Source organism: Melospiza melodia, chromosome 23 (assembly GCF_035770615.1).
Source record: "Melospiza melodia melodia isolate bMelMel2 chromosome 23, bMelMel2.pri, whole genome shotgun sequence".
Taxonomy (NCBI): Eukaryota; Metazoa; Chordata; class Aves; order Passeriformes; family Passerellidae; genus Melospiza; species Melospiza melodia.
In genome coordinates, this window is record NC_086216.1 from 9563242 (window position 1) to 9588706 (window position 25465).

Sequence of the window (25465 nt, forward strand, 5' to 3'; positions counted from 1 at the left end):
ACCACAGCGACCGCCCCCCGCCCGCCGCCGCACCGGGAGCGGCACCGGGAGAGGCCCCGGGGCTCGGCCGGGGAGGGAGGAGGTGCAGGAGAGTGCTGGGGATTGAGAGAGGGATGAGGGAGGTGCAGGAGCATCCTGCGGGCTCAGAGAGGGATGGAGGAGGTGCAGAACAATCCCCTGGACGCACGCAGGGATGGAGGAGGTGCAGGAGCGTCCTTCGGCCTCGCTGAGGAACAGAAGAGGTGCAGGACAGTCCTGGGAACACACAGAGGGATGGAAGGAGTGCAGGACAATCCTGTGGATTCAGAGAGGGATGGGGGATGCACAGGACAAGCCCCTGGACACACGCAGGGATGGAGGAGGTGCAGGAGCATCCTTCGGCCTCACTGAGGGATGGGGGATGTGCAGGACAATTCTCTGGATTTAGTGAGGGATGGGAGAACGTGCAGGACAATCCTCTGGACACACAAAAGATGGAAGGAGTGCAGGACAACCCTGGGGATTCATAGAGGGACAGAGGTGGAGGAGGTGCAGAGGCATCCTGTGGATTTAGAGGGGGATGAGGGAGTACAGGACAATCCTGTGGACACACACAGGGATGGGAGGAGTGTGGGACAATCCTGTGGATTTAGTGAGACATGGAGGAGGTGCAGGACAGCCCTCAGGCCTTGCCAGGTGATGGAGGAGGTGCAGGAACGTCCTTCAGCCTCACTGAGGGATGGAGAGTGTTCAGGACAGTCCTGCAGACACTCAGAGAGACAGGAGGAGTGCAGGACAATCCTGTGGATTCAGAGAGGGATGAGGGATGTGCAGGACAAGCCCCTGGACACACACAGGGATGGAGGAGGTGCAGGAGCATCCTTCGGCCTCACTGAGGGATGGAGGATGTGCAGGACAATTCTCTGGACACACAGAGGGATGGAAGGAGTGCAGGACAATCCTGTGGATTCAGAGAGGGATGGAGGAAGGGCAGGAGCATCCTTTGGCCTCACCGAGGGATGGAGATTTTGCAGGACAGTCCCCTGGACACTCAGAGAAATGGAAGGAGTGCAGGACAACCCTGAGGACGTACACAGGGATGAAGGAGGTGCAGAGGCATCCTGTGGATTTAGAGGGGGATGAGGGAGTGCAGGACAATCCTGTGGACACACACAGGGATGGGAGGAGTGTGGGACCATCCTGTGGATTTAGTGAGACATGGAGGAGGTGCAGGACAGCCCTCAGGCCTTGCCAGGTGATGGAGGAGGTGCAGGAGCATCCTTCAGCCTCACTGAGGGATGGGCGATGTGCAGGACAATTCTCTGGACACACAGAGGGATGGAAGGAGTGCAGGACAATCCTGAGGACGTACACAGGGATGGAGGAGGTGCAGAGGCATCCTGTGGATTTAGAGGGGGATGAGGGAGTGCAGGACAATCCTGTGGACACACACAGGGCTGGAAGGAGTGCAGGACAGTCCTCTGGCCGTGCCAGGTGATGGAGGAAGTGCAGGAACATCCTTCAGCCTCAGTGAGGGATGGAGAATGTGCAGAACAAGCCCCTGGGCACACACAGGGATGGAGGAGGTGCAGGAACATCCTTTGGCTTCACTGAGGGATGAGGGAGTGCAGGACAATCCCGTGGAGATTCACAGGGGTGGAAGGAGTGCAGGACGATCCATTGGATTTAGTGAGACATGGAGGGAGTGCAGGAGAGTCCTGTGGATTCAGAGAGAGACTGAGGAGGTGCAGAACGAGCCCGTGGACACACAGAGGGATGGAGGAGGTGCAGGAGCATCCTTCAACCTCACTGAAGGATGGAGAACGTGCAGAACAGTCCTGTGGACACCCTGAGGGATGGAGGGAGTGCAGGAGAGTCCTGTGGATTCAGGGAGGGATGGAGGAGGTGCAGAACAATCCCCTGGACACACACACACACACACACACACAGGGGTGGAAGGAGTGCAGGACAATGTTCTGGATTCAGAGAGGGATGAGTGACGGGTGTGGAGCCGTTGTCACCCCCCGGGATGTGCCCCAGAGCTGCCAACAGCCCCTGCAGGGTGGGGACAACGCTGCTGTCACAGCTGTGGCCCTGGCCCCTGTCCCCAACCCCATCCCGGGGGTGCAGAGCTGATTAACCCCCAAACGGGGGTTCAGGTCCCCTCTGGGACACCCAGGTGCCCACCCAAATTCTAGCCAGGTCTGTGGGACCCCATCCTGTCCCTCTAATCCCCTTTTATCCCCTTGTCACAGCCCCCCAAATCCAGGCTGGGGGTGCTCCCACAGCCCCCCACGGCCCCAGCAGCACGGGGATCCAGGAGTGCAAAATGTGCTTTATTTAATAGGGAACAACACCACCACCAGCAGCTGCTGCTGCTGCTGCTTCCAGGCACCTGGAGGGGAAGGAGGAGAAGGGTTTTTAGTGGGGTGACCCTGCTGTGGGGACCGAGCTGCCCCCCCCCCAGGGACACCCCCCAATCCTCACCTGGATGGAATTCCCAGAATTCCCCAATAATTCCCGTCATTTTTTCGCTGCTCTTTTCCTGCCCCGGCCGGCTCCGCGTCCCTGCACAACGAGGAGGGGGCTCGATATAGGGGTGGGGGGAGCCCCCAAATCCCCAATTTTTCCCCTCATTTTGGGGTCCAGCAGTGCTGCTGGTCACACCCCGACCCCCAAACCTTCCCCCAATATCCCGAGGGATTCGGGGGGACCCCGAGCTGCTCCTACCTTGGCTGGGGAGGCACGTGGGGGGACAAGGCTGTTCCTGCTGGAGAGAAGGGGGGGTCACACTGGGGGTCCCGGCAATGGGGACCCCCCCCCTCACCCCCAGGTTTCCATACTCACGGCTCCTCCTCCTTTTCCCACTTCCTTTTCTACAGGAGAGAGAAAGAGACGGAGGATGAGGAGTCTTCCTCCCACAGGGATGAAGGTCACGGCTCATCCCCATAGCAGAGAGGAATTTGGGGTTCCCCTCCGTGCCGCAGGGACCCCAAAACCCCTCCTACCCCCCCATCAGGTGCTGACCTTGGTTGTTCTGCCCTTCTGGGCACCTGAGCCCTTGGGGGGCTTCTTGGGGGCTTGCACTGCTGCTTCCTCTTCTTCCTCCTCCTCATCATCATAATCCTCATCCGAGCTCAGGTCCATGACTGCGGGAGAGGCTGGCTGAGCCCCCAAGCCCCGCTGGGGGGGGGTCGGGGGGACCCCAACACTCATCACTGGACAGCGGTGGGGGGGTTCAGGGGGTGGGGGTCCCCGATAGTCACTGGACACATAGAGGGGGTCACCCCAATACTCACTGGACACCATAGAGGGATTCAGGGGGTGTGGGGGACCCCCATAATCACTGTACATGCTGTGGGGGGGGATCAGGGGATGGGGAACCCGATGCTCACTAGACACATGGAGGGGAGCACCCTGATAATTATTGGGCACGTTGTGGGGGGGGGGATCAGGGGATGGGGGGACCCCAATAGTCACTGGACAGGCCAGGGGGAAACCCCAATACTCACGGATGCGTGGGGGGACACACCCCAATACTCACTGGGCACGTGGAGGGGACCCCAATACTCACTGGACATGTGGAGGGGTTCAGGGGGTGTGGGGGACCCCCATAGTCACTGTACACATTGTGGGGGGTTCAGAGGGTGAGGGGAGCCCCTGATATTCACTGGACACGTGGAAGGGGGGGTTTAGGGAGTGGTGGGGACCCCCCAATACTCACTGGACACGTGCTGGCCGCTGACAAAGAGGGGCCCCGAGCCGGTTCGCAGGCGCAAGGTCACCGGGGGGCTCAGCTCCACTCCGGCCAGCGAGGCCTGGAAACGGGGGTGGGAATAAATGCTGGCAAATCCCCGGGACTGCAACAGTGACCCCCAGACCCCTCCCCGGGACAGCAGCAGCCCCCAGACCCCTCCCCGGGACAGCAGCAGCTCCTCCACCCCAAGCCCTCCCAGTACAAGGGGGGAAAACAACAAGGGGATGGCTGGGACAGGGGGACATGGGAGGGGAGGGACTCGAAGGACACGTGGGGACACGGGGAACACAGGACACGAGGGGACAGGCGGGATAGGAGGACAGAGGAGACGGAGAACAGGGGCAGCCCTCAAACCCTCCCTGGGACAGCGGCAGCTCCCTCCCAGAGTAGGCCCCACTCCCTGAGCCCTTCCCGGGGCAGGAACAGGAGCCCCCCCGGGACAGCAGCAACTCCCAGTCCCCCTGAACCTTCCCCAGGACAGCCCCCAGACCCTCCCAGGGACAGGAGCAGCCCCCAGTCCCCCAATCCCTCCACAGGACAGCCCCCAGACCCTCGGAACCCCCCGAGTCCTCCCGGGGATAACCCCCAGACCGCCGAGCCCTCCCTGAGGCAACAGCAGCCCCCGAAGGAGCCCTCATTCCCCCAAGCCCTCCGCAGGACAGAGCCTGGACCCCTCCCCAGGACAGGAGCAGCCCCCCGAGCTCCGGAGCCCCTCGGGACAGCCCCCAGACCCCTCCCGGAGCCCCCCGGGCCTCACCATGGGCAGCACCGAGGGTTTGAGCGTGGCCAGCGGCAGCGGGGCGCGGCCTTCGCCGCCCTCGGCCACCACCTCGAGCACGTGGAACTCATCCCGGGCCGCCTCCCCCAGGCACACCTGGGCAGGGAAAAATGAGGGAAATCCCTGAGAACAGCCCCAAAATGCGGCCTGAACCCCGAAATTGGGGTTTGGGGGGGTGAGGGGAGCCCCGGCCCAGCCAACATGCCCTGCAGGAGTCACCACAGCACCGGGAATTTGGGGGGCTGAGGGACACCAGCACCCCCTCCCTGCCCGCCACCATCGCTCCCGCATCCCAATTATTTCCTTAATTAAACACAGAATTAATTCCAGGCTGTGGGAAGACCAAATCCCCTCAACCCCCTTTTTTTTTTTTTTTGTATTTTTTTGGGGGGGTATTTTTTTGGGTTTTGGGTTTTTTTTGGGGGGTTATTTTAGGGATATATTTGAGATTTTTGTTGGAAGGGGTTTTGGGGTTTTTTTGGGGGGTATTTTTTGGGTCTTTGAGGTTTTTTTTGGGGGGGGCTTTTGTTTGGGTTTTGGGGTCTCGGTTTTATGGGGTATTTTTTGAGGAGTTTTAGGGTGGTTAAGTTTTTTTGGGGGGTACTTTTTTAAGCCTTAGGGAGGTGTTTTGGGGTATTTTTTGAGATTTTGAGGGTTTTTTGGAGGGTTTTAGGCTTATTTTGGGGGGGGGTAATGTTTTGGACCTTAGGGGCTTTTTTTGGGGGTATTTTTTTAAGCTTCCTTTTGGGGGTGTATTTTTTTGGATTTTAGAGTCTCAGGGGTTTTTTGGGGGGAATTTTTGAGGGATTTTAAAGGCTTTTTTCAGGGTATTTTTTGGGGGGGGGCTTTTTTTTTTGTTTTGTTTTTGAGATTTCGAGGGTTTTGGGGGCATATTTTTTTGGGTCTTGGGGGTATTTTTGGGGTCGCTCACCGTGCGCAGCACCAGCTGCTGCTCGCAGTTCCAATCCTCGCTCACTTGGAAGGTGCAGGAGCTCCTGGCGCTGGTCAGCTCGCACCCTGCGGCGACAGGGAGGTGACAGGGAGGCGACAGAGCCACCTCCGGGTCCCCCCGGGGCAGGGGGGGGACACTTTGGGGGTGTTTGGGGTGGGGAGGGGGTGACACTCACCCCAAAGGACGGACACGGGTCTGTCGGAGCCGCTGTCGGTGCTGTCCGTGAAGGACATGGCTGGGGAGGGGACACGGCTCGGGGGTGGCACAGCCTGAGTGGGGACACACACACACAGAGAGCTGTGGGGAAATTCAAATCTGGGCAAAATCCCCCAAATTTCCCGCCCCAAACACTCACCCAAAGCAGCGCCGCGGTTCTGAAGCCCAAGGGGATCCCACAAACAGCGGGGCCACCCCCGAGCGGCATTTATGGGGTCACAGGGACTCCGCCCACCCCCCCCCAGGGTAATTAGGAGCAGCCGCGCTGGAATTTGTTAATGAACTGCTCCGGTGTGGGGTTAATGAGCGTGGGAGCCCCAGCACCCCCCGCGCTGTGTGACAGGGGTCACCGTGTGGGGACATCGCTGTGGTGGTGGCCTCATCCTGGGTGTCCCTCGATGTCACCCGTGTCGCCTCCATGTCACCCCGTGTCCCTCGATGTCACCCTCTGTTTCTTGATGTCCTCCGTGTCCCCCGATATTGTCCTGTGTCCCCTCACATCACCCGTGTCCCCTTGCCTCGCGTGTCCCCCCGTGTTGGCCCCTCCATGTCACCTCGTGTCCCTATGCTCCTCGTGTCCCCACGTGTCCCCTCCATGTGCCCCGTGTTGTGCCGTGTCCCTCGATGCCACCCGTGTCCCCTTCATGTCCCCCCGTGTTGCCCTCCATGTCCCTTGATGTTACTCGTGTCCCCTCCATGTTCCCCGATGTGTTCTCCTGTGTCCCCTCACACCACCCGTGTCCCCTTGCCTCGCGTGTTCCCCCGGGTTGTCCTGTGTCCCCCCGTGTCCCCTCCATGTCCCCGTGTGTCCCCCCCCGTGTGTCCCCCACCCCACGTGTCCTCCCGTCTTGTCCTGCGTCCCTCGATGTCCCTCCGTGTCCCCCTGTCCTGCGTGACCCCCTCGTGTCCCCACCATGTCACCCCGTGTTCCCCACGTGTCCCCCCCGTGTTGTCCTGTCTGTCCCTCAATGTCCCCCCGTGACACTCCCATGTCTCCCTGTCCTGCATGTCCCCTCGTGTCCTGCGCCCCCCGTGTCCCTCCATGTCCCCTCGTGTCCTGCGTGTCCCTCCCGTGTCCCCCTGAGACAACCGTGTCCCACTGCCCCCTTGTTCCGTCCGTCCCCCCTTGTCCCTCTCCCGGCAAACGTCTCTCCTCTGTCCCCCCCTTGTCCCTCCCCCGGCCCACGTGTCTTCCCCTGTCCCCCCAGTGTCCCCCCGTGTCCCCCCCATCTCCCCCCGTGTCCCTTCTCTTCCCCCCCCGTGTCCCCTCTGTCCCCCTCTCTCTCCCCGTGTCCCCCTGTCCCTCTCTATCCCTCTCTGTCCCCCCCATATGCCCCCGTGTCCCCCTCTCTCCCCCCTGTCCCCTCCCGTCCCTCCCATATCCCTCCATGTCCCCCTCGTGTCCCCTCTGTCCCCTCCCCTGTGCCCCCTGTCCCTCCCCGGTGCCCGGTGTCCCCTCCGGTGCCGGTGCCCCTCCCCTTCCGGCAGCGATGGCGGCGGCGGGACTGGCGGGGCTGGTGAGGCTGGGGGGGACTGGGGGGCACTGGGGGGCACTGGGTGGCTCTGGGGCTCCTGTCCCTCTGTCCCCGCCGTGTCGCATTCCCGTGTCCCCGCAGGGCCCCGGCGAGGCCGCGGCGGCCGCTCAGGCGCTGTCGCTGCCCGCGGAGAGCTTCGGCAACGACGTGAGTGACACTGGGGGGACACTGGGGGGACTGGAGGGACACTGGGGGCACACTGGGGGGATTGGGAATCGAGACTGGGGGGATTGGGAAAGTGAGTGACACTGGGGGGACACTGGGGGAACGGGAGGGACACTGCGGGCACACTGGGGGGATTGGGAATCGAGACTGGGGGGGACACTGGGGAGACTGGGAATGGGGACACTGGGGGGACTGGGAAAGTGAGTCACACTGGGGGGACACTGGGGGGACTGGGAATGGGGACACTGGGGGGATTGGGGGGGGGACTGGGGGCACTGGGAATGGGGGGACTGGGAAAGTGAGTCACACTGTGGGGGACACTGGGGGGACTGGGAATGGGGACCGGGGACACCGGTGGGCACTGGGGACATTGGGACACTGGGGGGATTGGGAGAACTGGGAGTGGTGGCACTGGAGGGGACACTGGGGGGACTGGGAATTGGGGCAGTGGGGGGGGACTGGGACACTGGGGACACACCGGGGGGACTGTGGGGACTGGGAATGGGGACACTGGGGGCACTGGGAATGGGGACACTGGAGGGGACTGGAGACACTGGAGGGGACTGGGACTGGGAAAGTGAGTGAGACGGGGGGGGACTGGGAATGGGGACACTGGGGGGACACTGGGGGGACTTGGAATGGGGTCACTGGGGGGACTTGGAGGAATGGGAATGGTGACACTGGGGGGACACTGGGGGGACTGGGAATGGGGGGACTGGGACACTGAGGGCCCTGGGACACTGGCATGACTGGGGGTCCTTACTGGGAGGGGGCCCCATATTTGGGGGTCCCTGCCTTGGGTATCCCTCTCCTTGCAGGGGGGTCCCAGCTTTGATGGGGTTTCATCTTTTGGGGTCCCAGTCCTGGGTGGGGGGGGGGGGGGTCCCGGCTTTGGGGTTCCCTGTCCTGGAGGGTCACAGGGCTGAGGGGTCCCAGCTTTGGGGGATTCCAGTGGTGGGGAGTCCCAGTCCTTGGTGGGGGTCCCAGTTTAGGGGGGGTTCCCCCAATCCAGGAGGGTCCCTGTCCTGGAAGAGGGTCCCAGTTTTAGGGGTCCCAGTTTTGGGGGTTCTCCCAATCCAGGAGGGTCCCAGTCTTGGGAGGGGGTCCCAGTTTGGGGGTCCCAGTCCACAGAGAAAGGTCCCTGTCCTTGCAGGGGGGGGTCCCAGATTTGGGGTTTTCAACTTTTGGGGTCCCTGTCCTGGGAGGGGATCCCAGTCCTGGGATGGGGTCCAGGTTTTGGGGTGTCCCAGTTTTGGGGCTCTCACTCCCAGCACGGGGGTCCCACCCCTGTCCCCTGGGAGGAGGAAAACCCCAAAAACAAGAAACCCCCCAGAATGGGAACAGAGGAACCCCAAAGGCAGGGAAAACCCTACAAAAGCAGGGAGAACACCCCAAAAATGGGGAGAGGGTCCCCAAAATGGGGACGGGGACCCCCCCCGAGGGGACGTTTGTCCCCAGGAGGTGACCCAGGTGTCCCTGGTGCCACCCAGCCCCGCGTGGAGCTGGCCTGGGCCATGAAGGCGCATCAGCACGCCGAGGTCTACTTCAACGTGAGTGTGGGGTTTGGGGGTTTTGGGGTGGGTTTTGGGGTGGGTTTTGGGCTTTGGGGGTTTTGGGGTGGGGGTTTTGGTGTCTTGGTGTGGGGTTTTCGGGTTTTGAGGCTTTGGGGTTTTGGGGTTTGGGATTTTGGGGCTTTGGGTCTTTGGGGTGGGGTTTGGGGGCTTTGGGGTGGGATTTTGGGGTTTTAGCATTTTGGGGTTTTGGGGCTTTGGGGTGGGATTTTGGCATTTTGGGGTTTTCTGGTGGGCTCTTGGGACTTTGTGGTTTTGGGGCTTTGGCATTTTTAGGGTTTTGGGGTGGGGTTTTGGCATTTTGGGGTTTGGGCATTTTGGGGCTTTTGGGGCAGGATTTTGAGGGTTTGGGCATTTTGGGGCTTTTGGGGTAGGATTTTGGGGGTTTTGGGGTGGGGTTTTGGGGCTTTGGGGCTTTGGGATGGGGTTTTGGGGTGGAGCTTTGACATTTTGGACTGGGGTTTTGGCATTTTTGGGTTTTGGGGCTTTGGGGTGGGGTTTTGGCATTTTGGGGTTTTGAGGTGGGATTTTGGGTCTTTGGGGGTGGGGTTTTGGGGTGTTCCAGCTGATGCTCCCCCTGCAGCTGATCTCCTCCGTGGAGCCCAAGTTCCTGAAGCTCACCCAGGTGGACGAGCGGATCTATGAGGAATTCCGCAGAACCTTCCGGAATCTGCGTGTGGATGTGCTGGACCCCGAGGAGCTGAAATCTGAGGCAGCCAAGGAGGTGTGGTGGGGTTTGGGGTTTTAGTGAGGTTTGTGGGTGTTTAGTGGGGTTTCCTTCCTTTTTAATGGGGTTTCCTCAAAAAAAACTCAAAAAACCCCCAAAACATCAAGAACTACTGCAAAAAAAACCCCAAAAGCATCTCAAACCCCCAAAACTCCAAAAAATACCTCAAAAAAACCCCAAACCCAAACAACACCTCAAAAAATATCCAACCCCCCCCCAAAAAAAAATCAAAAATCCCCAAAGCCTCAAAAAACCCTCAAAAAATACCTCAACCCCCCCAAAAACCCCAAAACCCCCCAAAATACCTCAAAAAACCAAAACCACAAAAAAATCTCTCAAAAACCCCAAAATCCCCAAAAATACCCTGAAAAATCCCCAAACCCAGGGGTGTTTTGAGGGGTTTTAGTGGGGTTTCCCCCTTTTTTGTAGGATTTTGTGGTTCTGAGGGTGTCTTTAACCCCTCAGAAATTGCGCCTCCGATTTGAGGCGATGGTGGAGGATTTCAGCTAGGCCAGGCCAGGGCTTGGGTGGGGTTTGGGAGTGTTTTGTGGAGTTTGGGGGGGGGGTTTAATGGGATTTTAGGGCGTTTTATTGGGATTTTGGTGTGGTTTATTGGGGTTTTGGGGTGCTGAGGGTGTTTTTTCCCCCCTCAGAAGTGATGCCCGTTCTGCCTCAGCTTCGAGGGCCTGGTGGAGGATTTCAGCTATGGGGCCAAAGCTTGGGGGGGTTTTATTGGGATTTCCCCCCAAGGCCGTGGATGGGGTTTTGTGAGGGGGTTTTAGTGGGATTTTAGTGGGGTTTTATTGGGGTTTTGGGGTGCTGAGGGTGTTTTTTCCCCCTCAGAAGTGGCGCCCGTTCTGCCTCAGCTTCAAGGGCGTGGTGGAGGATTTCAGCTAGGCCTGGGCAAGGCTTGGGTTGGGTTTGGGGGGTTTTAGTGTGGTTTGGGGGGGTTTTATTGGGATTTTGGGGGTTTTATTGGGATTTTGGTGTGGTTTATTAAGATCTTGGGGTGCTGAGGGTGTTTTTCCCCCCTCAGAAGTGGCGCCCGTTCTGCCTCAGCTTCGAGGGCGTGGTGGAGGATTTCAACTTCGGGACTCTGCTGCGCCTGGACTCGCGCGGGGAATACTCGGAGGAAAATTCCATCCTGGGTGGGTTTGGGGTCTGGGGGTGCTGGGGGGGACCCCAAATCCCCCCACACTGACCCCTGTCCCCCTCTGCAGCCACCAGGATCCAATTCTTGGCCATCGAGATCGCCCGGAACAGGGAGGGCTGCAATGAACACGTGCACAGGAGGGGAAGAGGGCAAGGGATGGGGGAGAGGAGCCACGGGGTGGAATCCTGAAATAAATCCTGAAAAACTGCCATGAATCCTGAAAAAACTTTTATAAATCCTGAAAAACTGCAGTAAATCCTGAAAAACCGCATTGAATCCTGAAAAAACTTCAATTATACTGAAAGGACTTTTATAAATCCTGGAAAACTGCATTGAATCCTGAAAAACTGCAGTAAATCCTGAGAGGACTTTTATAAATCCTGAAAGAGTTCAATAAATCCTGAAAGGACTTCTGTAAATCCTGAAAGGATTCAATGAATCCTGAAAAACTGCAATAAATCCTGAAAAAAACTTCAATAAATCCTGAAAAAACTGCAATAAATCCTGAAAGAATTCGATAAATTGTGACAGGATTCAATAATCCTGAAAGAACTTTGGTAAATCCTAAAAGGACTGCAGTAAATGGTAAAAGAATTTAAATCCTAAAAGGACTTGAATGAATCCTGAGAGGACTTTTATAAATCCTGAAAGAACTTTAATAAATCCTAAAATGATTTTAATAAATCCTAAAAGAACTTTAATAAATCCTGAATAAATCCTAAATTACTTCAATAAATCCTGAAAGAACTTTCATAAATCCTGAAAGAACTTTCATAAATCCTAAAAGAACTTTAATAAATCCTAAAAGACTTTGAATAAATCCTAAATGAACTTTTATAAATCCTAAAATGACTTTTAAAAATCCTAAAAGGACTTCAATCCTAAAAGAACTAGAGTAAATCTTTAAAGGACTTACATAAATCCTAAAAGAACTTTAATAAATCCTAAAAGACCTTGAATAAATCCTAAAAGAACTTTTAGAAATCCTAAAATGACTTTAATAAATCCTAAAAGAACTTTAATAAATCCTAAAATTACTTCTATAAACCCAGAAATGAATTTAATAAATCCTATAAGAACTTTAATAAATCCTAAAATGATTTTAATAAATCCTAAAAGTTCCCTAAGCTGTAGATTTTTTTCCTTATTTTAAAACCTATTTAAGCCTAAATACCCCAAAAACCCCCAAACCTCCCACCTGTGACCCCCCAAAACCTCAACCACATTTCCAGTATTTTTTTATAAAAAATGAAATAAACCAAACTGCAACCCACGAGGAGAGACTTTGAATTTCTTATCTCTTAAAACAGCAAAAGTTTTTATTGTTTAATATTTAATTTAATTTAATTTAATTTAATTTTATTTTATTTTATTTTACTTTTAAATTTTATTTTTAAACTTTAGTTTAATTTAATTTGATTTCATTTTATTTTACCTGATAAATAAACATTTTTTTCCCACTTCTCTCCAAGGAAATCTCTTCCCCAAACCACTTCAGCAGAGGGGCTGCTTGAACTTGCATTTTTAAGAAACCCCTTTAGGAATTTTTCTCCCCAAATGACCCCAAACCAGGACAAACGGGGCCATTCCCAGGCTCTGGAAGGTTCTGGAAGGTCAGAGCTGCCTCTGCCCCTTCCAGCTGCAAATAAAGATCTGAAAATCCCAATCCCAGTTTGGGGTCTCAGTTTGCAAATCCCCAAATCCAATCCCAATTTGGGGTCCCCAGTTGAAAATCCCAAATTCCCAATCCCTCTTTGGGGTCCCAATTTGAAAATCCCAAAATCCCAATCCCAGTTTGAAAATCCCAGTTCCCATTTGGGGTCCCAGTTTGAAAATCCCAAAATCCCAACCCCAGTTTGGGGTCCCTGTTTGAAAATCCCAATCCCTGCTTAAAATCCCAGTCCCACTTTGGGGTCTCAGTTTGAAAATCCCAATTCCCAGTTTGGGGTCCCCATTTGAAAATCCCAAAATCCCAATTCCCTGTTTGGGGTCCCCATTTGAAAATCCCAAAATCCCAATCCGGGTGTTGGGGTCCCTGTTTGAAATCCTAATCCCTGTTTGGGGTTCTCAATTGAAAGTCCCAAAATCCCAATCCCTCTTTGTGGTCCCCATTTGAAAATCGCAGTCCCTGGTTGGGGTCCCAGTTTGAAAATCCCAATCCCTGTTTAAAATCCCAATTCCAGTTTGGGGTCCCAGTTTGAAAATCCCAAAATCCCAATCCCAATTTGAAATCCCAATTCCCAGTTTGGGGTCCCTGTTTGGGGTCCCAGTTTGAAAATCCCAAAATCCCAATTCCCAGTTTGGGGTCCCTGTTTGAATATCCCAGTCCCAGTTTGGGGTCCCCCATCCCCTCTCAGGTTGTTCCCTAAAATGGGCTCAAAATTCCAGGATTTGGGGTCAGTCCAGGTGGGTTTTAGGGCTTGGCTTGGGGTCCAAGGATCTTCCCCCAAATTCAGGGGGATTTGGGGATTTTTGGGGGGTTTGATTGGGGAAATCGCCCTGAGGGAAAGGACTGGGTGGGGGATCTCGGGGTTCTGGGGTCACTCTCGGGGCTCTGGGGTGACTCTTGGTGTTTTGGGGACACATTCAGGGTTTGGGGGTGACTCTGGGGTGATTCTTGGGGCTCTGGGGGCACTCTGGGCTCCCTCGGGGCTCAGGCCACTCTCAAGGTCCTTCTTGGGGTCCCTGTGGGGTCACTTGGGTAGCTCAGGGGTCCCTCTGGGCTCAGGCCAGTCTTGGGGTCACTGTGGGGTCCTTCAGGGGTCCCTGTGGGGTCACTCTGGGGTCCCTCAGGGGCCCAGGCCACTCTCGGGGTCACACAGGGGTCCCTCCAGGGTCACTGTGGGGTCCCTCAGGGGCACTGGGGGGGCACTCAGGGGTCCCTGTGGGGTCACCATGGGGTCACTGTAGGGTCCCTCAGGGGCTCAGGCCACTCTTGGGGTCACTCTGGGGCCCCTCCAGGGTCACTGTGGGGTCCCTTGGGGGCTCAGGCCACTCTCGGGGTCCCTGTGGGGTCACTCTGGTGTCGCTGTGGGCTCACCATGGGGTCCCTCAGGGGTCCCTTGGGGGCTCAGGCCACTCTCAGGGTCACTGTGGGGTCCCTCAGGCATCACTCCAGGGTCCCTGTGGGGTCACTGTGGGGTCCCTCAGGGTCCCTTGGGGGTTACTGTGGGGTCCCTCTTGGGGTCACTCAGGGCTCAGGCCACTCTCGGGGTCCTTCAGGGATTCCCGTGGGGTCACCGTGGGGTCCCTCGGGAGTTCCTAGGGGCTCAGGCCACTCTTGGGGTCACTGTGGGCTCCCTCAGGGTTCACTCTTGGGATCACTCTGGGTCCCTTGGGTCACTCTGGGGTCCCTCAGGGGTCACTCTTTGGGTCACTCTGGGTCCCTCAGGGGCTCAGGCCACTCTTGGGGTCCCTCAAGGGTCACTCTGGGATCACTGTGGGGTCACCATGGGGTCCCTCAGGGGCTCAGGCCACTTTTGGGGTCCCTCGGGGGTCCCTGTGGGGTCACTGTTGGGTCCCTCAGGGGGCTCAGGCCACTCTCGGGGTCACCATGGGGTCCCTCAGGGGCTCAGGCCACTCTTGGGGTCACTCTGGGGTCTCTCTTGGGGTCACTGTGGGGTCCCTCAGGGGTTCAGGCCACTCTTGGGCTCACTGTGGGCTCCCTCAGGGGTCACTGTGGTGTCACTCAGTGTCCCTCAGGGGTCCCTCTTGGGGTTCCTTGGGGGTCACTCTGGGGTCCCTGTGGGGTCACTTTTGGGGTCCCTGGGGGTCTCAGCCACTCACTGTGGGGTCACCATGGGGTCCCTCTCGGGGTCCCTGTGGGGGTCATTGTGGGGTCCCTCAGGGGTCACTTTGGGGTCACTTCTGGGGTCCCTGTGGGGTCACTTTCGGGGTCCCTTTTGGGGTGTCAGCCACTCGCGCGCGGCTCAGTAGAAACCATTGAGTTTATTTGCAGTCACAATGCTTACACTGTTTGCAGCAAACACCCCGACATCAACCAGCATCTGCTCACGCGGGAAAGGACCCAACACACACCAGGGGGGCAGGGAACCAACAAAAACCCAACCAAATAAAATTAAAATTAAAAAAAAAAAAACCCAAAAAAAACCAAACGAAAGAGGAAAAAAAATTAATAAAATTATAATAGAGTGTCTGGGAGAGAAACCGAAGCCCCAAAAGGCCCCGAGTGTTTTTGGGAGAGCTGAGCAAGAGGATGCACACGACTAGCAGCAACAATAGTGGGGGACACGGCAAAGGGGCTCCCTCCCCTGATCCGGGTTTGGGATCCATCCCCATCCCAAACACCCTCGGGGGGCTCTGCAGGAGAAGGGGCCTCGCTGCTGCCGGGGGGGATTCGGGGTTACCCCGTTGGGAGCCCCCGCGCCGCCGCCAGCCCCGCTCCAGCCCGGAAAAACGGGAAAAAAGGGATGGAAAAAGGGGAAAAAGGGCCCTGGGAGGGGCTACTGCTACAGAGGGGACAGGAGGGACACCCACGAGCAAGCACGAACGGAGGGGTCACGTCATGGCTTCGAGTTCCCAAGAACGAGGGCGAGACGGGACCGGGAAATTTATGATTTTTCAGGGGGGCTTAATAAGAAAAAATATACATTTGGAATTTTACAATGCCTTTTTTTTTTTTTTTTTTTGTGGTGGTTTTTTTATTATTATTATTATTATTATTTTTAATCTTTTTTTTTTGTTGTTTTTTTTATTTATTTATTATTTTTTTGTGTTGTTTGAGTTTTTGCTTCTCTCTCTACAGCTCGTCTCACTAAATAGATCTCTGCACTTTCACACAGCCACCCCCTCGCCCAGTAAAGCTTCAGGCCACGCTTTCCTCACTCGCATTCACAACCCTCACACCAGCACTGGGTGCACCAGGACTCTGTAAAAATTTCAATCACACTTTGTTTTTTGTTTTTTTTTTTATCATTTTGTCATATTTTTTTATCATCGTTTTTTTTTTTTTTTTTTGTGTGGTTTTTTTTTGTGATTTTTTTTTTTGCAGTTTTTTTCGCCGCGTTTTTTTTTTTTTTTTTTTAATCTCGTTTTTCTGAAACTCAATATAAACCTTGCTCCAAAATGTTATGAAAAAATGTACATGTTTTTTTTTTTTTTGTTTTGTTTTTTGTTTTTTTTTTTTTTTGTTTTGCTTTTATACAAGGCAGGCTTTTCGCAGCGGTGCGCCGCCGGTGTTCCACATTCCGGCCAGGGAAGGAAAAAGAGAGACACAGACACCTTGGAATTCCTGCACCTGGATTCTGCCCTTCCCACGGGAAAACGCCTGCCCAGGTGAGCTCCACCTGCTGCTCCCTCCTCCCTGGGCTGGGGGAGGCCCCGGGTCGGCCCCGGGCCGGGCTGGGCTCTGCGGCTGTCAGCTCATCATGTCGTTGCTGTTGACGCCGTAGCTCGAGTTCTTCATGGAGTCGTTGACCTCCCTCCGGAACGCCGACAGGTTCTGGGTGAACCTGGTGGGACAGGAGAGAGAAGGTTCCAGCATGACAGAATTCCAACACGTTCCATTGCTCCATGATTCCGCCATTCCCTCGTTCCAGCATTCCAATCGCTCCACCATTTCATGATTCCAGGATTCCATCACATTCCATCACTCCAGCATTCTGTAATTCCACGATTCCAGTGCTCCACCATTCCATCATGCCACCATTCTGTCATTCCAGGATTCCATCACCTTCCATCACTCCATCATTCCATGATTCCATCGCTCCATCATTCCAGCATTCCATCACATTCCACCATTCCAGTGTTCCATGATTCCAGCATTCCATCACATGCCAGCATTCCATCATTCCATAATTCCATCATTCCACCATTCTATCACTCCATCATTCCATGATTCCAGCATTCCATGGTTCCGTGATTCCAGCATTCCATCACATGCCAGCATTCCATCATTCCATAATTCCATCATTCCATCACTCCATCATTCCATGATTCCAGCATTCCATCATTTCACGATTCCACCATTCCGTGGTTCCATCATTCCAGCATTCCATCCCATTCCATCACTCCACCATTCCAGCATTCCAGGATTCCAGCATTCCATCACATTCCATGATTCCACCACTCCACCATTCCAGGATTCCACCACATTCCATCACTCCATCATTCCATGACTCCATCGCTCCATCATTCCATCACATTCCATCACTTTACATCATATTCCACCATTCCAGCGTTCCATGATTCCAGCATTCCATCACATGCCAGCATTCTATCATTCCATGATTCCATCACTCCATCATTTCACGATTCCACCATTCCATGGTTCCGTGATTCCAGCATTCTGTCATTCCATGATTTCACGGCTCCACCATTCCATGATTCCATCATTCCACCACTCCACCATTCCAGCATTCCACCATTCTGTCATTCCAGGATTCCATCACATTCCATCACTCCATCGTTCTATCATTCCATGGTTCCATCATTCCATAATTCCATCACTCCACCATTCCATCACTCCATCATTTCACGATTCCACCACTCCGTGGTTCCATGATTCCAGCATTCTGTCATTCCATGATTTCATGGCTCCACCATTCCATGATTCCAGCATTCCATCACATTCCACTATTCCATCATTCCACCACTCCACCATTCCAGCATTCCATCACATTCCATGATTCCACCACTCCACTATTCCATGATTCCACCATTCCATCACTTCATGATTCCACCATTCCATGGCTCCATGATTCCACCACTCCATCATTCCATGGCTCCATCACTCCATCATTCCACCATTCCATGATTCCACCATACCATCACTCCACCATTCCATCATGCCACCATTTCATGATTCCACCATACCATCACTCCACCATTCCATCATTCCACCAAACCATCACTCCACCATTCCATCATGCCACCATTTCATGATTCCATCACTCCACCATTCCATCATTCCATGATTCCACCAAACCATCACTCCACCATTCCATCATGCCACCATTCCATGATTCCATCACTCCACCATTCCATCATTCCATGATTCCACCAAACCATCACTCCACCATTCCATCATGCCACCTTTCCATGATTCCATCACTCCATCATTCCATGATTCCCCCACTCCTCCATTCCCCATCCCATGAACTGCCCGTCTCAGACCAGTTTCCCCCACAACTCCGAGCCCGGCGCTGTCTCCACACCAAGGATGGGGATCCACCACTTCCCATGAAGGGATTTTATTGGGAAAGAATTCCTGCCTGGGATGGAATTCCCAGAGGAAAATCTGTGGTTGCCCCATGATCCATGGAAGTGTCCCAGGCCAGGCTGGAGCACTCTGGGACAGCAGAATGAGTCCCAGCTCATGGATATTTCAACTCTCTTCCAACCCAAACCATTCCATGATTCCAATTGCAAGCCCAATGAAGGAATCCCATGGGAAGGTTCAAACTGGAAAGGGGATACCGGGAAGGAATTCCCAGGGAAGCTGCGTCTGTTCTATTCCTGGAAGTGTCCCTGGCCAGTTTGGATCAACCTGGGACAGCAGATGCTGTGGTGGGAAATACCCGTGGACATTTAAGATCCCCTCCCACCCAAACCATTCCAACCATGAAGCCATGAAGGAATCCCATGGGAAGTCTCAAACTGAAATGGGGGGAAGGAATATAACGGGGAAGGAATTCCTGGCTGGGATGGAATTCCCAGAGGAGCTGTGGCTGTTCTATTCCTGGAAGTGTCCCAGGCCAGGTTGGATCCCCCTCGGCCACTGGGAAATACCTGTGGATATTCAGGCTGCCTCCCAGCCCAAGCCCTGCCCCGGCCCATCCCATGGAACGCCGTTCCCATTCCCATTCCCGTTCCCATTCCCATTCCTATTCCCATTCCCATTCCGGTTCCCGTTCCCATTCCCGTTCCCGTTCCCATTCCCATTCCCGTTCCCGTTCCCATTCCCATTCCCGTTCCCGTTCCCGTTCCCATTCCCATTCTCATTCCCATTCCCGTTCCCATTCCCGTTCCCATTCCCGTTCCCGTTCCCGTTCCCGTTCCCGTTCCCGTTCCCATTCCCGTTCCCATTCCCGTTCCCATTCCCGTTCTCATTCCCATTCCCGTTCCCATTCCCGTTCCCGTTCCCGTTCCCGTTCCCGTTCCCGTTCCCATTCCCGTTCCCATTCCCGTTCCCATTCCCGTTCCCATTCCCGTTCCCATTCCCGCTCCCACCTGTCGCGGTTCTTGGTGAGCAGGTTGCGCTCGATGCCCTCCATGAGGTTCTCGAAGCACAGGTGCATGGCCTGCTGCTTCTCCGGGGGCTGGCTGTTCACGATGCTGTTCCGCAGGTCCGAGAAGTACTGGGGGGGCAGGACAGCGAGGGGTTAACTCCCACGGGATCGGGATCTGGGATTGCCGCAGCCCCCTCGGGGTGCTGGGGATGAGGAGGGAGCACCCCAAGGTGTGAGGCGTGGAGGTGGAATGATCAGCTCCAAGGAACTTTCCTGGCCACGGAATCATTCCAGGGACCATCCTGGCCGTGGGATCATCCAAAGGATCATCCTGGCCACAGGATTATCCCAAGGAGCTCTCCTGGCCATGGGATCATTCCAAAGACCATCCTGGCCATGGGATCATCTCAAGGACCATCCTGGCCATGGGATCATCCCAATTATCATCCTGGCCATGGGATCATTCCAAGGATCATCCTGGCCATGGGATCATCCCAATTATCATCCTGGCCATGGGATCATTCCAAGGATCATCCTGGCCATGGGATCATCCCGGCCATGGGATCATCCAAAGGACCATCCTGGCCATGGGATGATCCCAAGGAGCTCTCCTGGCCATGGGATCATCCTAAGGATCATCCTGGCCATGAGATCATTCCAAGGACCACCCTGGCCATGGGATCATCTCAAGGATCATCCTGGCCACAGGATCATTCCAAGGAGCTCTCCTGGCCACGGGATCACTCCAAGGATCATCCTGGCCATGGGATCACTCCAAGGACCATCCTGGCCATGAGATCATCCCAAGAATAATCCTGGCCATGGGATCATTCCAAAGGAGCTCTCCTGGCCAAGGGATCATTCCAAGGATTTTCTGGGAATGCTCTCCTCCCTCATCCCAGCCTTTTCCAGCTGGGATGGATCCCTCACCTTCTCGTTGAGCAGGATGAGGCCGAGCAGGGGCCGGGACATGGACCACTGGTTCCGGCAGTCCTCGAAGATGATGATGTTCAGCACCGTCGAGAGCATCTGGCACGGGGAGCCAAGGGTTAAAGGCAGCCCCTGCATCCCATCCCATGGATCCCAATGCCATGGATCCCATTCCATCCCAGTATCATGGATCTCATGGATCCCAATCCCATCCCATGGATCCCAATGCCAGGAATCCCATTCCATCCCATTATCATGGATCTCATGGATCCCGAATCCCATCCCATCCCATCCCAATACCATGGACGCCAAGGATCTCATGGACCCCACGGATCTCATGGATCCCATCCCACCCCATGGATCTCATGGATCCCAATCCCATCCCATGGATCCCAATGCCAGGAATCCCATTCCATCCCATTATCATGGATCTCATGGATCCCGAATCCCATCCCATCCCAATACCATGGACCCCATGGATCTCATGGATCCCATCCCACCCCATGGATCTCATGGATCCCAAATCCTATCCCAATCCTGCAGATCCCATGGATCCCATCCTATCCCATGGATCCCACTGATGTCATGGCTCCCAATCCCATGGATCCCAAAGATCTCAAGGATCCCATTCCATCCCATCCCATGGATCCCAATCCCACCCCAAATCCCACCCCAGCTCCCTCCTCGCTCTGGGATTTGGGATTCTCCTGGAATTCTCCTGGAGACTCAAGGTTCTGGAGCTTTGAGCACTGACAGCCAATAAATCCCAGTGGGTTTTGGGGCTCCTCTGTTGTTTTTTGGGCTCTCCAGGTGTTTTTCAGAGTCTCCAGGAATATTTTGGAACCCCCAGGTGTATTTTGGAACCCTCAGGTGCATTTTGGAGCCCCCCAGGTGAATTTTGGCCTCTCCAGTTGTTTTTGGAGTGCACCAGGTGATTTTTGGGCTCTCCAGGTGTTATTTTGAAGCCCTCAGGTATTTTTTGGCTTCCTCAGGTGTTTTTTAGAGCCCTCAGGTAAATTTTGGAGCTCCCAGGCATATGTTGGAACCCTCAGGTGAATTTTGACCTCCCCAGTTGTTTTTGGAGCCCCCAGGTGTATTTTGGATTCCCCAGGTGTATTCTGGTGTTCCCAAGTATATTTTGGAGCCCCCAGGTGTATTTTGAGATCTCCAGGTGAATTTTGGAGCCCCCAGGTGAATTTTGAGATCTCCAGGTGTATTTTGGAACCCTCAGGTGTATTTTGGAGGCCCCAGGTATATTTTGGAACCCTCAGGTGTATTTTTGGAGCCCTCAAGTGTATTTTAGAGCTCCCAGGTATTTTTTTGGGCTCTCCAGGTGCATTTCAGAGCCCCCCACAGGTGCATTTTGGAGCCCCCCAGGTGAATTTTTGGCCTCTCCAGTTGTTTTTGGAACCCTCAGGTGAATTTTGGAGCCCCCAGGTGTATTTTGGATTCCCCAGGTGTATTCTGGTGTTCCCAAGTATATTTTGGAGCCCCCAGGTATTTTCTGAGCTCTCTAGGTGTATTTTGGAGCCCCCTAGGTGTATTTTGAGATGTCCAGGTGCATTTTGGAGCCCCCCAGGTGAATTTTGGCCTCTCCAGTTGTTTTTGGAGTGCGCCAGGTAATTTTTGAGCCCTCAGGTGCATTTTTTACCCCCCCAGGTGCATTTTTTACCCCCTCCCAGTTGTATTTTTTACCCCCCAGGTGTATTTTTGTCCCCCCCAGGTGTGCTGGGGCTGACCTGCTGGATCATCTCGGGGTGCTGCTGCATGATGTGCAGGAAGCGATCGCTCTCCTGCGCCAGCGGCGTCGATCTCTTCTTGGTGCTGCGCGAGAGCTGCTTGAACAGGTAGGTGACGATGTGGTCCAGGCAGGAGCAGCAGCCCGTGCACACCATGGTGTCTGAGGGAAAACGGGGGAAAAATGAGAGGTTTTGGGAAGGGAAAATATGGGAAAAAATGGGGGAAAAATGGGGAAAAAATGGGGAAAAATTGGGGGAAAAATGGGGGGATTTGGACAGAAAAAAGAGGGTTTGGGGGAAAACCCCACAAGTTTGGGGGAAAAAATGGAGGTTTGGGAAAGGAAAATGGGGGAAAATAGGGGGGAAGATGAGGGGAAAAAGAGGAGGGAAATGGGAAAAAATGAGGGAAAATATGGGGTTGGTTTGGGGGAAAAAATAGGCGGTTAGGAAGGGAAAATGGGGAAAAATGGAGGAAAAAAGGGGAAAAATTGGGGGAAAAATTGGGGAAAATGGGGGGGTTCGGACAGAAAAAAAAGAGGGTTTGGGGGAAAACCCCACAAGTTTGGGGGAAAAGATGGAGGTTTGGGAAAGGAAAATAGGGGGGAAGATGGGGGGAAGAAGAGGAGGGAAATGGGAAAAAATGAGGGAAAATATGGGGTTGGTTTGGGGGAAAAAAAAGGTGGTTGGGAAGGGGAAATGGGGAAAAATGGAGGAAAAATGGGAGAAAAATAGGGGAAAAATGGAGATTTGGATGGAAAAGAAAAAGAGGGTTTGGGGGGAAAATGGGGCATTGGGAGGGAAAATTGAAAAATGGGGAACAAAAGGGGTTTTGGAGGAAAATAAAGTGGAAGCATCCAAGGCCAGGTTGGGATAATCCAGGATTGTGGGAGGTGTCCCTGGGATTGGACTGAAATCTTTTCTAACCCCAAACTATCCCAAAATTCCAACAATTCCCAGAACCTTTAATTTGTGGTGAGATCAGTGAAGGAACCACTTCTCCAAACTCTCCAAATCCCAGCTTCAAATTCCAAACCCTCATATGGAAATCCCCACACGGAAATTTCAAATCCCCACATGGAAAATTCAAATCCCCACACGGAAATTTCAAATCCCCACATGGAAAATTCAAATCCCCACACGGAAATTTCAAATCCCCACACGGAAAATTCAAATCCCTGCATGGAAAATTCAAATTCCCGCACGGAAAATTCAAATCGCCACATGTAAAATTCAAATCCCCACACAGAAAATTGAAATCCCCACACTGAAATTTCAAATCCCCACATGGAAAATTCAAATCCCCACACGGAAAATTGAAATCCCCACATGGAAAATTCAAATCTCCACATGGAAAATTCAAATCCCCACACGGAAATTTCAAATCCCCACATGGAAATTTAAATCCCCACATGGAAAATTCAAATCGCCACATGAAAAATTCAAATCCCCACATGGAAAATTCAAATCCCCACACGGAAAATTCAAATCCCCACACGGAAAATTCAAATCCCCACACAGAAATTTCAAATCCCCACATGGAAATTCAAATCCCCACACGGAAAATTCAAATCCCCACACGGAAAATTGAAATCCCCACACAGAAATTTCAAATCCCCACATGGAAATTCAAATTCCCACGGAAAATTCACATCTCCACGTGGAAGATTCAAATCTTCACAGGGAAAATTCAAATCCCCACATGGAAAATTCAAATCCCCACACGGAAAATTCAAATTCCTGCACGGAAAATTGAAATCCCCACATGGAAAATTCAAATTCCTGCACGGAAAATTGAAATCCCCACATGGAAAATTCAAATCCCCACACGGAAAATTCAAATCCCCACATGGAAAATGGGGTTTTTAGCCCTGACTTCTTTACAAATCCCAGAAAAATCCCACCCCAAATCCCAGGAAAGGCAGGAGGGAGCAGCAGGAGTTACCCAGCGCGGTGAGGCCCTCAGAGATGGAGGACAGGATGTACATGATGACGTGGGGCTCCAGGCTGGCGATGAAGTTCATGTGGTCCTGGGTGAGCACTTCCAGCAGGGAATAGTAGGATTGGCTGAGCTTGGGATAATCCTGAAGGAAAAGCAGGAAAAATTGCAATTCTCAGGAATGAACTGGAATTCCCAGGGATGGGATTGGGATTCCCAGGATGGAACTGGGATTCCCAGGACAGAACTGGAATTCCCAGGGATGGAACTGAATTCCTAGGATGGAATTGGGATTCTCAGGATGGAATTTGGATTTCCAGGACGGAGTTGGAATTCCCAGGATGGAATTGGGATTCCCAGGATGAAACTGGAAATCCCAGGATGGAACTGGAATTCTGGGGATGGAATCAGGATTCCCAGGATGGAGCTGGAATTCCCAGGGATAGAATTGGAATTGCCAGGACGGAATTGGGATTCCCAGGGACGGAATTGGAACTCCCAGGGATAGAACTGGAATTCCCAGGACAGAGCTGGAATTGCCAGGGTGGAATTGGGATTCCCAGGACGGAATTGCAATTCCCAGGATGCAATTGGAATTCCCAGGATAGAACTGGAATTCTGGGGATGGAATTGGAATTTCCAGGAAGGAACTGAAAGTCCCAGGATGGAATTGGGATTCCCAGGATGGAATTGGAACTCCCAGGGATGGAACTGTGATTGCCAGGATGCACCTGGAATTCCCAGGACAGAACTGGAATTCCCAGTAAGGAACTGTAGTCCCCAGGACAGAACTGGGATTCCCAGGATGGAACTGGAATTCTGGGGATGGAACTGGGATTTCCAGGAATGAAACTGGGATCCCCGGGGATGGAACTGGGATTCCCAGGAATGAAACTGGAATTCCCAGGAAGGAACTGGGATTCCCAGGGATTAAACTGGAATTCCCAGGATGGAAATGCAATTCCCAGGATGGAACTGTGATTGCCAGGATGCACCTGGAATTCCCAGGACCTAACTGGGATTCCCAGGAAGGAACTGTAGTCCCCAGGACAGAACTGGGATTCCCAGGATGGAACTGGAATTCTGGGGATGGAACTGGGATTTCCAGGAATGAAACTGGGATCCCCGGGGATGGAACTGGGATTCCCAGGAATGAAACTGGAATTCCCAGGAAGGAACTGGGATTCCCAGGGATGAAACTGGAATTCCCAGGATGGAAATGCAATTCCCAGGATGGAACTGTGATTGCCAGGATGCACCTGGAATTCCCAGGACAGAACTGGAATTCCCAGGAAGGAACTGGAGTTGTCAGGACAGAACTGGGATTCCCAGGATGGAACTGGAATTCTGGGGATGGAACTGGGATTCCCAGGAATGAAACTGGGATTCCCAGGGCTGGAATTCCAATTCCCAGGGCGGAATTGCGGGCAGCCTCACCAGCAGGTCGCTGTGGGGGATGGAGAGCAGCAGCTTGATGAAGGTCTGCAGCGCGTTGTCCAGCGCGTCGTCGCCGTAGAGCCGGAAGACGCCGAAGTTGACGTAGCTGCCGCTGAGCGCCGCCTTCAGCATGGAGAAGCAGATGGAGATTCCCTTCAGCTTCAGCGCGTACACCTGGTCCTTGGGCACCTCGCCCAGCGTCAGGATGCGATTCCCTGCGGGAATTCCGGCTCGGGATCACCACTCCTGTCCCGCCCCGGGGCTCCAAAGCCATTCCATCCCAATCTGTTCCATGACCCCTTGAATTCCAAACAATTCAAATCCCTTGGATTTGGAATCCCCTCCAATCCAAAATTGGGGAACTGGGATGGGATTCCAAATCCATTCCAACTCAAACTATT

The 25465-nt window shown here is 53.8% G+C and overlaps 3 protein-coding genes across 5 annotated transcripts in view; 1 reads left to right on the top strand and 2 right to left on the bottom strand.

Annotated features, from left to right (window-relative positions):
* Window positions 1–2294: 2294 nt before the first annotated feature.
* Window positions 2295–6415, bottom strand: NPM2 (nucleophosmin/nucleoplasmin 2). 2 transcript variants are annotated; one of them, XM_063175116.1, is made up of 10 exons: window positions 5822–6415; window positions 5642–5735; window positions 5446–5531; window positions 4494–4610; window positions 3704–3797; window positions 3007–3128; window positions 2827–2855; window positions 2710–2749; window positions 2467–2547; window positions 2295–2374 (listed from the first exon to the last, which is right to left on the bottom strand). In XM_063175116.1, the coding sequence occupies exons 1-9, from the start codon at window positions 5888–5890 to the stop codon at window positions 2503–2505; spliced, it is 696 nt and encodes a 231-aa protein (XP_063031186.1). In that variant the 5' UTR covers window positions 5891–6415; the 3' UTR covers window positions 2295–2374; window positions 2467–2502. The 2 variants fall into 2 exon arrangements, with proteins under 2 accessions (XP_063031186.1, XP_063031187.1); XM_063175117.1 differs by having other exon boundaries at window positions 2710–2746; window positions 5822–6414.
* A 757-nt stretch (window positions 6416–7172) lies between these two features.
* PBDC1 (polysaccharide biosynthesis domain containing 1) lies at window positions 7173–12107 on the top strand. Its single transcript, XM_063175278.1, has 6 exons — window positions 7173–7199; window positions 7299–7364; window positions 8873–8932; window positions 9537–9677; window positions 10717–10828; window positions 10901–12107. Exons 1-6 carry the CDS (start codon window positions 7173–7175, stop codon window positions 11020–11022), a joined length of 528 nt encoding a protein of 175 aa, XP_063031348.1. The 3' UTR covers window positions 11023–12107.
* Window positions 12108–14762: 2655 nt separating this feature from the next.
* XPO7 (exportin 7) overlaps window positions 14763–25465 on the bottom strand; it is a 62762-nt gene continuing 52059 nt past the window's right edge. For both annotated transcript variants that reach the window (XM_063175402.1, XM_063175401.1), the window contains exons 23-28: window positions 25065–25279; window positions 23634–23772; window positions 21692–21852; window positions 19953–20051; window positions 19024–19151; window positions 14763–16304 (exon numbers count right to left, since the gene is read on the bottom strand). In XM_063175402.1, the coding sequence (XP_063031472.1) occupies window positions 16211–16304; window positions 19024–19151; window positions 19953–20051; window positions 21692–21852; window positions 23634–23772; window positions 25065–25279 (836 nt within the window). In that variant the 3' untranslated portion in view covers window positions 14763–16210. The remainder of the gene's footprint in view (window positions 16305–19023; window positions 19152–19952; window positions 20052–21691; window positions 21853–23633; window positions 23773–25064; window positions 25280–25465) is intronic.